The sequence below is a fragment of the Strix uralensis genome, chromosome 6 (assembly GCF_047716275.1).
Source record: "Strix uralensis isolate ZFMK-TIS-50842 chromosome 6, bStrUra1, whole genome shotgun sequence".
Lineage (NCBI taxonomy): Eukaryota > Metazoa > Chordata > Aves > Strigiformes > Strigidae > Strix > Strix uralensis.
This window is the reverse complement of record NC_133977.1, coordinates 27,215,098-27,229,907: the sequence shown is the minus strand read 5'-3', so window position 1 is coordinate 27,229,907 and position 14,810 is coordinate 27,215,098. Positions and strand designations below refer to the sequence as shown.

Genomic DNA, 14,810 nt, shown 5'->3' with positions numbered 1-14,810 from the left:
CTGTTTGAAGGAGAAGGTTTCTGTGGACTATTTGGCATCCAGGTCACAGTGACCCACTTCCTGCTTTCCCAGTGTTGTCTCCAAGAATCATATGATTCCACTTATGTACACATGGGTACACACGCAGTTACATTTGTGTCTGCTGATCTACACGTAACCTTAACATGTTCACTGTTGCACCCAACGGTGCACACAGGCATTAAGGTTGTGTGAAGAACACTGTGGTGCTGCACTGTGGTTTAAAACTTGGCCAGTGTCTAATATGAGCAGATATGATAGAAATAACCTTGTATGTTTTGTCCAATCATTCCTTCCTCAGATGAAAGTGATCTCATGTTTTCAAAAAGTGACTATGAATTATGACAAAGAAACGGCTACCTTCCAAGTTATTTCCACAAGGCATCAAAAATATTTCTGGGTTTGAATGCATTTTCCTCTTCCTTGTCATCTATGGGAGTCTAAAAAAACCCCTCAAAATGCCAATAGCTTATAACTAGATATTGGTATGTTCTTTGAGATTAACCCCTTACTCTCAAGCATATATAGAAAACCCTATAGGATTAGGGTTGGGTCTTGTTGAACACTACAATGCTCTGAAGTTTTGGGTTTTTTCCCCCTCCTTACTGGCACAGCAAAGTCTGTGCTTGGTAGGGAAGTACTGATGGACTGAGTATTTTTGCAATTTGATGAAGAGAAGGGATGGAGACAGTGTTTTGCTGGTTGTATTCCTGGAATGGGTGACTGCTGCTTGGTTCTGGAATGTAATGGAAAGAGCAATCCCTGCTTCAAAGAAGTCCTTAAAAGACTGTTGAGTTGACAGAGGGAGTGGATGTACCAGTTGCAGGGAAGGATGCCAGCTTCATGGTTGGCAGTACCTTGATAATGAACCTTCTTTTAAGGCTACCTATGATTACTTAGTCATTACAAAGCAGCTCATTTCTTAAGGCCATCTTAATGACAATGGCTCCCCAGGAGAAATTCGAGTCCAGGGAAGCCACTGGCTATGGGTACTAACTCAGGGAGAGGTTTCAGTACTTGGTGGCCATTGCAGGGGGAAAAAATAACCTAAATAAGTGACGAGGCCAAAAGCAGTGATGAAAGGGAAGGTATACAGAGACATAAGGGCAGGTGAGTGGGGAGGGGAAGAGTTTGTGCAGAACACTGGGCTAAATGACTGTTCAAATCTCTGAACATCCCTCTGGCCTCAGCATAGCCACATGGATCCAGTAAATTTGTAAGGGGTTTTTACTGATTAATGTAGTTCTGCAGACTGATGAGTGTCAGCTCACAGCCTGTGTTCATGGCAGTGCTTTAACAAGTGGGTCAGCGCTTGCCTAGCGTAGTCCATTCTGCTGCTGGCCCTGGCAGGGATTTAGCCAATGTCAGGCAGCAGGTCACACGAGCATGGCCATATGGCAGTTGCTGCTGTGACTGCAGCTTCTATGGACATACCTTAGCCAACTTATTCTAGGCTGGGTACTGCTAGCAGCGTACCCACAGTGCTGTGGACCTCCATGCAGGCTGCAGTCCATCTCAAAGAGCAAAGCATTTATTTCAGCAATTTGTGCTGAACCCTGTGCTAACATAATGCAAGCCAGCTGCTTTAAAGTAGCTCAGATATGTCAGCACAATACCTGTAAACATGCCCTTATCTTGCTTGTATCTCAGTCCTTTTGTCTCTAAGATAGCGCTGTCATCCCTCACACAAGCATTTAGCACTGAGCAGAGGTTTGAAATACGGGTGATGGAAGATGCTTGAGAATTAAAATACTGGACACTGAAGTGCAACCAGTAATACTTGGAGACCTCTCCCATGGGGGCTGAGTTCCCCCCAATGCATGGCTGCACTGCTGAACCTCTTCAGCGTGAAAGCATCTCCGCTTCAAAGTTCCTGGAGGCTGGTGGAGGGTTTCAGCTCCCGTGGACTGAGGGTACGCTCAGTTTTGCACTTCGAGAGGGCTTTTAGCTTTCCAACTGTCTTCCATTATTAGCACTGCTGTTAAGATTGCTTCCTGGACTCTAGAAATCGAAATGCTCCTCCCTTTCCTTGAAATGCGGAGGAGTTTTTTTGCAAAATATTTAATCACACACGTAGGTATCAGTGCCTGCTGCAGGGAGGTACTGGATTGTGCAGGGAAAGCTGTCAGCTGGGAAAGAGTTAATCACAGGCGCAAGCCCAGGCTCTCCTCCTCCTCCCTCCTCTTTCCCTCCTTCCTCTGCTCCCTCCCTCTCTCTCTTTTAAGTCTTGACCACAGAGTGAGGGAGGCGGGGGTTGGGCACCGAGTTCGGCTCTTGTCGCTGCTGCAAAACTTTTTCCCGGTGCTGTGAGTGCGGGCACCCGGGGCGAGGCGCCGGGGCTGGCGCGCCGGGCACGGGGCGCGCTCTGCGCTGCTCGCCCGGGGATGAAACCTCCCGGCTTTCCCGGGGACTGACTTCTTTCCTCTCTTTGTGTTTATTGAAACTCCTCCCCGTGGCGTCAGGTTTTCCTGAAGGAAGCTCTTGAGCAGAAGCTGGAGAAGGATCGGGAAGAGGAGTTGAGGAAAGCAGCTATAGTCATCCGGGCCCACGTCTTGGGCTACATGGCAAGGTCAGTGCTGGGGGCTGCCCCACCATCCCTGTGCTTGGGTGCCTGGGTTGCCCCGAACCCCTGCTTTGCTCTAGTCCCCTTGCATCCCTCCCTTCTTCCCCTTCTGTATTGTAAGGGAGAGTTGCAGTATCTGCCCTCCCTGCTGGCATCAGTCCTGCTGAAACCTTTCTCCACCTTTGCCACCTCTTCTTCAGTTCTGTGCACGCTTGCACTCTCCCTCAACCCTGCTCAACAGGCTTCTGGAAGGACCTCTGTACCCATGGCTTGACTCTGATGACACCTTTTCCTTGCCTTCAGGGCTCTCCTGGCTGGGCCCCACCTACGCTTTGGGTCCCCTCCTTTTCCTTATACCTGTCAACTCTGTTTTCTGCTCCCCCTGCAAATTGCTTCTTCCTCACTTGCAGCTCTGGCTTTGCTCACCCTCTTTCCTCGCCCTGCCTGTTTGCCTCGTGATCTCCCTCTCCTTTTAATTAACTCTTCAGAATTGGTTTTTGGCCAGCTTTGCACCAGTAATCTCCTCTTGCCGCTCCCTTTTGCACCTGACCAGAGGAGGGTTGGGAGAACCAACTGCAGACAAACTGCCCCTCCTTTGCCCCTCGCAGTCAGTGTAACAGCTGACTCCTTAATGGCTGTGGCATGCAGAGTTAATCCCAGTAAGATGCTCTTTCCTGGCTGGTCTCTGCTCCAGACACCTGTCAGTCAGGGGTGTGAGGAGGTGAAATCCCTGGCCAGCAGAGCTGTTCCAGGAGGCACTCTTCTTACAGCTCCAGTTACACCAGGTAGCTCATTTTGTGTTGGGAGATGTGTGCAAGGGTTGTACCCTGCCTTGCCAGCGTGGAGTATCAGCAAAACACATATGTGGTCTCAGGGGCTTTTATTCATTTATTTATTTCCCTCTAGGAAAACAAATGAGCTAGCTCTATTGTTTGTACATGAGGTTGCAAGTTCTTTGTGTCAGGGCCTCTACTCTATTTTACTTTGTGTCTAGCATTTGGAGAGGAGGGTAGGGATTAGCACAGGAAAATTGATTTTCTGGGAAATATCACTGCAGGCAAACTGGATTACTGCTTTTCTGAGTGCCTGGGAAGGTAGCTGCTGCCCTCAGGGCTGTGATGGAGACAATGTTGCAATAGTGTTCCTTTTAGCTAGAAACATTGTGATCTTCCAGTCTCCACAGATCTGAATTGCTGCTCCCACATGTTGCTCTTCTGAGTCTCATCTTTTAAGAACAAGCTGTGCTTCTGCAGCCAGAGTGGAAATCCTCACAAGCAGCTGGAGGTAGCTGGACTTTGCAGGAGAGGAGAGCAGGGAGTGAGAAAAGGTAGGGAGGGAGACTGGAAAACTTTTCTGTGAAGAGTTTCCAGTTGCACTGCACCTGTATTGGAGAAGGTCCAGCAAGAGGGAGTTCATCTGGGCAGGTGCTGCTGGTCTGTGCAGAGTTGGGCAGAGGTCAGGAGTACCAGTGTGCGCTGCTTTAAGCTTGATACCATTTCTGTTAGTTTTGCAAGGACAAGTGTATTTAAATTCATTTGGTCTCATGCAAAGTAGGTTGGCGAAGAACGGTACATACACCCCAGGAAGGATTTTCCTGTTTTTTCCCCCTTTGTGAACTTGTTCTGTGAGCCTGGAGAACCAGTCCTAAGGGTGAGAATGTTTTATTTGCTCTCATTCCCTGCAGCCTAGTATCTGACTGATCACTAAAACGTGAGACAAGAAAATCAAGCCCATTCAAATGACCCATTTTTGTAGCTAATCTGTGGTACTCTGAGCTGCAGGTAACAGCTTCACCAGCTAAAATACACATAACTGTTCCCAGGCTTGCAGGATCCATGTACAAATTCGGCCGTGTCCCTGGATTCTGCAAGATCTTATTGCTCAGGGGAAGAAGACAGTAGGAAATGACTCCATGGCTCTGTGTTCTCTAGTCCTTGGAGGCGTAACTGCTAACTACAGCTCATGGACGGAATAATTAACTAAATTCCAAACGCAGCATTGGAGCTTTGCAGCCTCCCTGCCTTCTCTTGTGGTATATGGTGAGGATGTCTCCCAACTCCTTGGCATGGGCTGCAGGTTGAATTTCTTTGGACAGTGTAAGAGGGTGAGTGGAAGGCTGAACAAGGGGAATGAAATTCACGGCCTGTGTGCAGCAATTCCAGCTGAAGGGCGTCTTCAAGCTTGGCTGCGGTCATGAGGAATGAGGGGGCACTTCAGCCTGGCAGATTAGCAGGCAGAGCTGGCCTGTAGCTGGGCAGGGCTTGGCACATGTTGCACTAGAGAGAGTTTCTGGCAGATGCATTTTGTAAAAGTCAGAGTGCCCTTTTTGATGCACTTATATCTGCCTTGGCAGAGAGTGTGTGTGCAGCTGTTCACACCCCATGTGCAGGGCACAGGGAGGACAGTGGGATCAGGGGTGAGGGGACTGCAGCCTAGGAGCAATTAATCTAAAACCTCCCACTTCTTATCACCTCTTCCCTTTCCTCCTCTTTTCTCTGTGCTTCCTCCCTTTGACTTAATACTTACGGAAAAGAGCATGACCTCTGCACACTACTGCTATTAGCATCCCTCCCCTGATTTTCTTGACTAGACTGACGTATCTGATGTGCAGGGAGGTGGCAAGCTGTCAGCATGGGTCCCTGTTGCCATTTGAAGGGGATTTGATTGCCAGGAAGGGGATTTTGAGGTGTGTCTTTTCCTCAGGGGGTTGCAGAAGGTCTGTGGGAAGGATATGTGACAATACTGTGCTATTTCCAGCACGCTTTCTAGGAGTGTAAGACCTCACAGGATTACTGTAGCCTGCTGGCCCAAGATCCTGTGTAACAGCCACATAGAATTTCCCTCTGCAAATTCTGGTTTGGAGTGAAGAAGGTTTTGATTTGAATAGTACCAATGATCATTTCCCTACAGCAAGTTATTAAGGTGTCTAAATATATTCAGTAACTTTAAAAAATCTCCACTTATTTCCAGCCTGAATAGACTTCAGCTTCAGGTCAATTAAATCTTGTTATGTCCCCTGGTGAATAAGTAGAAATGCCACTCAGAAATGTGAGTACTTTGAGTGGGATCAAGCCTTTCCTTAGCTTTGTCTTTCTTAAGGTCATAGAACAAGTGCTCTCTTTCTATAAGCCAGAATTTCTGTTTCCAATCCTGCTTCCTCAGAAACCACTTGAGGGTCCGACACTGTTGCTGAAATGGAGGTGCTAACACTGAACACGGGATAAAAGCAGCAGTGCAGTCCCCCTCTGTGCAGTATTTCTCCTTGAAGGTATAAGAGTCCCAGTAGTATATTTTTCTATAGCATTGTGATGGGAGTTTGCCTTCACCTAATGATCCCTGTGTCCCCAAAATCCTTCTGTGACTTTGCTGCTTCCTAACATAGTCCCACATAGGTGTGTTTGGCCTTTGATTCTTCAATACAAGACCTTATGTTTGGCTCTTTTGGATTGTTTAATGTTTGCTTCAATCTAGTTTACAAACTGATCCAGATTACTGTGTAATAATAACTCTTTTGTTACTTGCCCAGGTTGTGTATCATGTACGAACTTCTACCAGTGACTTTTTTTTTCAGGTCCTTGATAAAAATAGTCTGTAATGCAGAGGCAAGAACTGACTTTTCTAGAATGTCACTAGACTACAGAAATACTGAATGACGATTTTCTTCTTTTGGGACCCTACCATATTTTTTGGTTTCAAAGTGCTGCAAAGTTGATTTTGATATCATTGTTTAAGCAAAATGTTGTGCAATATAAGTATATGTTTATGGGAGCCTGTTACAACGTTACATTCAGCAATCAATATTGTGGTATCGCTGTGTTTTCCCCCAAACAATATGAGATCAATGTGACCAGATCTTTTTTTGTCCTGTTTTTGCTTTTCCTGGAGTAATCTGCTTTTGGGCACTTAAAAGATGGGGCAATATGGGACTTTGTTCTCATATAGTAAGGCCATTTGTATGTTTTTATTATAATAAATCCCCACAGAGTGATTACGCTAATTGCACAGTGAATGTGTGTATGTGCAATGCAGGGAGACTTTGGGCCAGTGGACCTTCTCTTTCCACGTGCCAAATATCTGTCCTTTATCCTCTGAGGATCTTCGTGAAAGTAGGTGCCGACAGAAACAGACCAGTGGTAGATATAGGAGTGAGAAAAGTGAGGAGAATATGATTTATGGGTAGTGGCAGTAGAGGAACAGAAATTGTGTCATTGCTGAGCAATATTTTTCCAAATTAATTTTTCTGTGGATGTAGTAAGGTTGGTCAATGTACCAGGGCATGAGAAATGCAAAGCATGTATTACTTCATGGTGCATTAAGTGTCTGGTTCTGTTTTTAGGAAGAAGTATCAAAAGGTGCTAGCCAGTGTTGTTATAATCCAAAAGAACTACCGAGCATACTTCTGGAAGAAGAGCCTGCTGCGACTGAAGGCCTCTGCAGTCACCCTGCAGAAGCACTGGCGTGGCCGCCTGGCTCGCAGCCTCTACCAGCACCTGCTGCAGCAGGAACTCAGGCGGAAGCAGGAAGCGGAGGAGAGAAGGAAGCAAGAAGAGGAAGAACAGATCAGAAGAGAGGAAGAGGAAAGACAATGGCAAGAAGAGGAGGAGCGTAGGAGGAAACAGGAAGAGGAAGAGGTGAAGGAAAGGTACAAGATGGTATCTTGCACTCATAGTTCCCTGGCACTAAAGCTGCTGAGGTGTAAAAGTGGGTCTGGGGCACTGGTGTGATGGTAACACAGCAGTTGCATGAGATAGTGTCCCAGTGCCGGGAGGCAGAGTTGGGGTGGGCTGTGGGCAGCTTAGAATAGAAAAACAGCGTGGAAAAGGAGTGTCCTGCTTCCTTTAGGAAAGCTAATTCCTGGCGCATTTTTGCCTCTATTTAGTGTTTTTCTGCTTTGGAATGTACATGAAAGGAGGCAGTTTTCAGTAACTTGGCAGAAATGCATAGTTTTCTCATTGCCTTTGCAGTGGTAAAGGAAGTTTTATGCAGTCTTCCAATATCTGGAGGGATTAGCAGTGTGAGAAGGTGACAGTATCATGGGTCTTGGTGTGTTCAGTAAGCTGGGTCAGAGAGCAAGATGGGCAGCACACCTGCGCTGCTCCTGCAGTTCTTACACTCATGAGAATACACGTGCTCTCCCTGTTCCTGCTGCTGTGTATCTCTCATCAGGGATATGGATGTGTTAAGAGATCAGGAGGGGAAAGGAAAAGCTAGTGTGACAAAAAGAGGCAATCTTGAGCAGTGACAGAACCCCTATTGAGAATCCTGCACCTCATGCATCATTTACTGTTCACTCCATGGTTACTTACATCCTATTCAAGCTGTGTGTCTCTCTTGATAATCTTTTATTTTAAGAAGCACAAAACTTCGACTGTGAGATTATTATATAAATTTGAACAAATAATCCTGTGACATTTTAAGTTTTTGATAAATAGTTGGCTATGTTTCTTATAGGCTTTTGTTACATACTTGTCCTGAAGTTGGATCTTGGCAGACCAGAATGTGTGACAAGCATCACAAAATTCTAAAGTTAGAAGCATGTCACAAGGAAAAGAGATGGCCTGCAGTTTCACTGGGGACAGTAGGGTGATGTATCTGCTGGGACAAGACATGGAGTCAGTGACACCAGTGATGAACAGTTTGGTCAAGGAATTTGTCGAACAACACTGAAGGCTCCATTTTATCAACGTGTCAATTTTCAACAACAGCCTCATCAGCAACACGAAGCTGTGCAAGTTCAGAATGTCACTAACAGATTTGCAGATATCAAATGCTACAGACACTCTGTCAGGTCTAAAGTCCCCATTGTACCAAGTAGAGCTTGTCCCTACCTAGCTTTAGATAAAAGGACCTATTTAGCTTATTCGTTCTAGCGTGTTTCTGCCCCTGCCCTTTAGTTCCCAGCCCATGAAAGGTATGTTGAACCCAGCATCATTGTAAAGAAGCATCAGTGTTTCTGGGAGTCAGGTGAACTACTCATTTTGCTTTCATTTTCTACTTGATGTCAAATGGCTTCATTCAGAGTGAGTAGCCAAAAAGGCAGTAGCAGACCAACTTGGCTAATTCCTGAACTTCCATTTGACCTCAGAAATGAGGTGGAAGTCCACAGAAATTGCGAATCAGCTAATCTACTGACAACAAGTAAAAAAAACCCAACACACGTGCAGAGACAAAATTAGAAGGACCAAGATGCAACCTGAGCTGTAACAAACTAAAAGTTGACATGCAGTTATTGTGCATAAACTGTTAGTAAAAGGGAGACATGGAGCAATTTGGTCTATTGTTCAACAGGAAGAAAAAATTACAATGTTGAGAAGGCTGAGGTATTTGATCCTATTTTTATTTGTCTTCCCCAAAAGGCTTAACTGTTGGACACTAAATACAGTTAGCACAGATGTGCAAGAATTCAGAACCTACCAGGGAAATAAAAGGTTAGAGAATGCTCAGATAAATCAGATTACAGAGAAGTAATTTGGACTTGGGGAAATTAATGTTTGGGTACTTCAAGAACTGGCTGAAGCAGTTTGAATCAGTAGCTATTCTTTCTCCTCCTTTGTGGATAGCAATGGAGTTTCTATAAAACTGGAAAATTTCAGACATAATGACCCCTTTTTAAAATGGGAAGGGAAGAATGAGGGAATTATGGACCAGTCAGCCTAACCTCAGTTTCAGGAGGATAACTGGAACAAATAATCAAACAGTTGTAAATGCTTGATAAAGGAGTTAAGAACCAACGTGGATTTCTGAAAAACAAAGAGCATTAAAATGACCTGTTTCCTTCTGTGTTAGCTTATGACATGCCTAATATGGATAGGGAAAAGCCACAGAGGGTAGGTAACTTGGCTTTGGGTAGGCAGAGGGTAAGTAAGGGCTTTGACATGTTACGACAATACTCGTAAGACACTATAGGGAATGTAGTTCGGAAAAAAGTACATGAAGCAAGAGTAGGATTTGTGTTTTTGACTGCATTGTATTACTGCACTTTAATGAGTAAACAGTAGTAGTTTTTTGTTAAATAGGAGGGAACCTTGAATGGGATTCTTCATGGTCTGTGCTGGATATGGTAGTAGTGCACAGTGAGTTGGATAAGGAAATACGAATATTCTTACTAAATTTGCAGATAAAACCATCTGGTGAGGGACTGTAAGTATATAGCTAGACAGGATTACAATTCAAATAATTCTGGCAAATTAAAGAAATGGTCTGAAAAACATAGGATAACTTTCAATACAGACATATGCAGATCTACAGTTAGGAATAATCAAATGCACAGAGAGAGAAGGAGGGATGCCTGCTTCAACAGCAGGAAGAAGGTCTGGAGGCTAAGTTGAGCATTAGTCACCAGTGTCATGCTGTGTGAGAGGAGAAAGCAAATGCTGTCTATAAACAGGATTGTTTCTATAAGATGTGGAGGTTGATTCTTCTGTTCTGCTTGGCACTGGTAAGGCTTCAGTTGGAGTACTGTCCCTAGTTTTGGGTATCACATTTCAGGAAGAGTGTGGATCAGTTGGAGATGGATGGAAAATATCAGAGGTCTAAAAAATGTGAGGAACAGTTACAGGAATTAGTGTGTAGATTGTAGGTGGTATTTGTGATTTGTTTTAAAATGGCCCTGCTTCTTGAACAGAGCTTCTTCTCTTTAAGGCAGTTGTTTAACTCATGACTACTGTTAGAGAGCTTTCAGTAGACTTGGAACCATCTGGATCTCACTTATGTCAGCTTTCATTTATAAACATTTCCCTGATTTTTTTCTTTTTTTTTTTTTTTGAGAGAGAGTGCGGAAGAGTGAGAGCTTTAAGGACTTTGTGACTTGCAGCTGCAATTTAGAATTTGGCCGGGAAAAGCTGCAGGGCCTGGGAAATAAATATTGTTGCCCTCCTGTTCTGCTTGAATTATAGATTTGAAAGCTACCACTGCCAGTCTGAATTGAGCTGCACATTGGTTGCTACAGGCAGACTCTTCCATCCAGCCACATCCTATTGCTGCTCCCTATGTGGGACCCTGACATTTGTCTGTCTACTCTTTGAATTGCTTGTAGCGTGCTTGATATGGAGAAACTGGCCACAGTGACAGCTTTCCCTTGGAGTACAGCCTTTTTGATCTGGGTGGAGATGCAGCACCATGGGATAATTTTTTTCCTCTACTCATGTTTACTAACAAACTCTGACTCTTACAGCCTTTACTAGTAAACTAGGTTTTGCATGCCACTGAGAAGTTACGCAGTCTGGAGCACCCAGGTCTTCAGAATCAAAAGTTCTCAGCTTAGTCATCTAACAAAGTACAAAAATTTCATAACTTTTTGGGGGCTTTAATACAGTAAAAGCAAAACAAAACATAAATTTAATGCTTGTATTGCAATAATTCTGTTCTGTTTAAAAAAAAACAAATACAGTTTCCTGATATCTGTAAATTATGTATGTACAATTTCATTTAACATCCATGGGTGTATAGTACTTCAGAAGATCCTGTTTACATTTATCATGGGTCTAAACTGATCTCTTTCTGTCACTGTTTCCACTGTCCTCCTTAGTGTGTTCCAACTAATCCAATTTCCTGATTGATCTGAAAGTTAAGTGCATGGGGAAAATCTGTTGTATCCACAAAGGTCATGCCAACCACAGAGAATTGGATTTTTACTAAATTACAAAAGCTTTTAAATCAGTCTTACAACAGGTACCTTATTTTAACCTTATCCATGGAGGGATGATGTGTCCATGTAATTCTGAAACCCTCATGTAGGAGAACCGGATCTATCTCTGACTATCATGTCTTGTTTTTTAACAGAGAAAAGGAGCAACTGAATGTGCTACTCCAGGTGGCTCAGGTAAGTTTAAGTTACTCTTTTCACATGTTTTCTCTTGAGTATCTGTGAAGGGTCCTTCATTGCCTGTGCTTTGCCTGGAGTTAATATTGCTATTGTGGCAACATTATTTAAAAAATGGGCTTTGTTCACTCAAAACCTGCAGGTGTTTGGCTTTGGCAGAGGTGCATAGAGTTAACAAGGTAGGGTTTTTTCCAAGGCACATGTACCAGCTTGCATAGTTCCTATTTGAAAATTTCTGTCTTGAACATGGGGCATCCTTTTTTATCTCCGCTGCTTGAGCTTATTACATGACCTTGTGATACGCTACACTGTAACAGTCTGTTTTGCTGGACTGTTGCCTGTAACAGCCAAAATAAAAGTGCAGCAGGCTGCTGTCATGGCTAAAGTAACCCCCTTGTAACTGATCTAATTATTGGTACTTGATATATCAAAGAACAGACCACCTACCCTGAGGTGTGTGTAAACAGCTGTGTATCTTCTTATTTCTTTTCCCAGAACACTTGTTCCCCAGTTTCAGGCCATCTCTGTTCAGGAGAGATGACACATTAGAGTATAGAAATGCATTTGTCCACAAGAATCAAGTAGAGAACAAGCAACAGGGTAACTGTAAAGGAAACAAGGATTGTGGCTTAAATGGGCCAGTTCATTGGCTGCATTGTCATACTCCTATCAGGAAGTACATGAAATCCTTTTGGAATTTATTTTTGCTTTTTCTTGTGTGTGTATGTTTTCAACATTCTCTGTGGAGGGGAGAGCGGCTTTATCTTATAGCTAAACATCAGTGAAAGTTATCAGTATCTTCTGTCTTCTAATTATTGTGTACTTGCTAGAAATTTCCTGTTAACTTCAGTGTGGAGAATAGAGGAAGACAGAGTCTTCAGCAGCCAGCCGTCATCCATCCAGTGATGCTAAAGAATGCCAAGAAATTCCGGGTGGAGTTTTGGTGGGGTGAGGTTGGAGTGGATACAGTCCTGCTTCATTGCATATATCCTTTCCAGACCTAGATTCTGATGGTCAGACTCCCAACTCAGGAAGCAATGAAATCCCCAAATCTTTTAATGAATTTCTGGGAAATCTTCAGCTCTTAAGCAGGCTATGCATATATGTATTTGTATATAGTTGCTTTCCCCTATATGTGTGTATGTGTGTGAGATAGTTCAAAAAGAGAGGACGGACTTTCAGAATGCTTTTTCCGAGTTGTTGTGTACAAAAAGCTGTAATATGAGCAGCAGAGAGGCTCTTCTAAAAATTCACTGATTCCAGTGAGCTTCTTTGTATGAAACAGAAAGGAGGTAGGCTGCAGGAAAAAAGGAGGTACCCGAAGATTCAGTAGTTCTACCCTTAGCTTTTGGATGGTTGCAAGATGCTTCGAGTCATCTTTTTGCAGACAGGAAGTACAAGGCAAGCACAGGAGATAGGAAGAATGAGAGATCTAGGCAAGGAACACATATAGTCTGAAGAAACTGCTTTAACACTATTATAAATTCTTTAAGGTGGAAGCAGTAAAGACTGAGGAGGTAGATATTCCCCTGCAAGAAGAAGAGAGACGTCAGATGGAGGAGATCTTAAGACTGGAGAAGGAGATTGAGAAGTTGCAGCAACAGAAGGAGGATCACATGTCTATCATCTGTGAAAACACCAGGAATGAAATCAATCGGCAACGGGAAGAAGAGATCCAGAGGCTGGAAAAGGAGGCATCTAGAGTTGCCCAGGAGTTCTTGGAGCTGCTGGATTTTGGCAATCTGGATGAAAGTGTGCAGAATTTAGAGCGCTCACTTTCTAGTGAGGGGACACTCAACATTGACTGCAGCCTGGTGGCACCACTGGCTGAAGAAGAGGTGGATGAGGGTTTCCATGCTGATGATGAAGGACGGCCAACTTCCAGTCTGGTGGTCTTGAATCAGCATGGCACAAGAAACAATGATAACTACTCAGAGGAAGTTGTGGACACAAGCCTTTCACTTCTCCAAAGGGAAGTGAGAGAGGTTGTCCCTGCTCCAGGACAACCAGTGGAAAGAACCACTAGCCCCAAGGAGCAGAGTGCCCTATCTGACCCAGCAGAAAGCATGTACAGCACTGTCTCTGAGAAGCAGAGGAGTAACAGTGGAGAGGTGGGAGAGCCGATTTACACTTCCCCCCCAGATGTGGAATCTGACTATGACCATGAGGAGTTTGATGGCTGTGGAGATGCAGGTAGTGCCTCAGCTGAGCCTCTGAATGGTGAGGAAGGTCTGAGACACTCCCATGGTACCAGCCTGGACTCCAACCGTGGCAGCCTGGACTCGGTAAGAATCCCGCCCTTCACCTTTCCAGTCATTAGTGTGACTTCGGTGATATTTGTAACATCCTTCTCTTCTTACTGTATGCCTGCTTGCTCTCTGTATTGTTACTAATATATAGTAACATTTCATGTTATAAATATTACATGAAATACTAATATATCATATATATTATTTAATATATATTATGCATGAAATTACTAATATATAGTAACGTTACATCCATAATAATCTTGAAAAAAAGGGACGTTCATAGATAGGCTGAAGGCCAGAGAGCTTGTCCAGTGTCTACTGGTACACAAGCGAGCACATATGTACCTAGGCTATTTTAGATTGTTTTCATCACCACATACTAAGGTAACACCCTTTAGGAAGACTGAAAGCAGGGAACTAGTATCTTGTAGATATATGTTCTGCCTTAGAGAGGTTTCACAGAAGTAGCCTGAGCTTCCAGTGGACACTCACAAAACAGAAAGGGAAAGGCTGGGGTTTGATTTATTTCCATCACTAAAGATTCTCTTTTCTAGTCCTGTTACTGTTCACAGTCAAGGGTTTCTTTTCAGCCGCTATGTATGAATTAAGCTATTTTAAGGCTAGAAAAAATTACTGTGCTCATCCGGGCTGTGTCCCAGTGCACACTACCAAGACCACTGAACCTTTTCATTCCTACTGCAGGGACAATGACAGGGTAGTAAAGCTGGGCTATTAGTCTCGCCTTTGAAGCATCTCAGTTTAGATCCCACAGTAGGCTCTGGACTCCTTAGTGCCCTCAGGCTAGCTGCTTGATAATGCGACAATAAATCCCTTCACAGAACAGGATGTCAGATAAGCCCACATGAGATTGTGAGGAGTTCAGGTGTGAAGCCAATGACAGCCATAAAAATACTTCAGATAAATGATGTCCCTGAGAATAGTGACTTGAACTACAAAATATCTTTTAGAAAAGGAATTTTTTTTTTTTTAAGGAATTCAGTTTACTACTTTGCTGTTCTTTTCAAATGGCAGATTGTGACCCTTCTTAAAAAGTTGCATGACTTTTCCTGTTTGCATTTCCCTAATGTCAGCCATCAGAGTTTTTTATGATGTGATCTGCTTCAGTAAAGTTACCTTCTCGGTGGGCAGGTACTCA

General features: G+C 43.9%; 1 protein-coding gene across 1 annotated transcript in view; it reads left to right on the top strand.

Annotated features, from left to right (window-relative positions):
- LOC141945337 (unconventional myosin-X-like) overlaps window positions 1–14,810 on the top strand; it is a 97,585-nt gene that overhangs the window by 57,608 nt on the left and 25,167 nt on the right. The window contains exons 22-25 of the mRNA XM_074873379.1: window positions 2,481–2,587; window positions 6,918–7,223; window positions 11,363–11,402; window positions 12,896–13,687. Of these exons, the coding sequence (XP_074729480.1) occupies window positions 2,481–2,587; window positions 6,918–7,223; window positions 11,363–11,402; window positions 12,896–13,687 (1,245 nt within the window). The remainder of the gene's footprint in view (window positions 1–2,480; window positions 2,588–6,917; window positions 7,224–11,362; window positions 11,403–12,895; window positions 13,688–14,810) is intronic.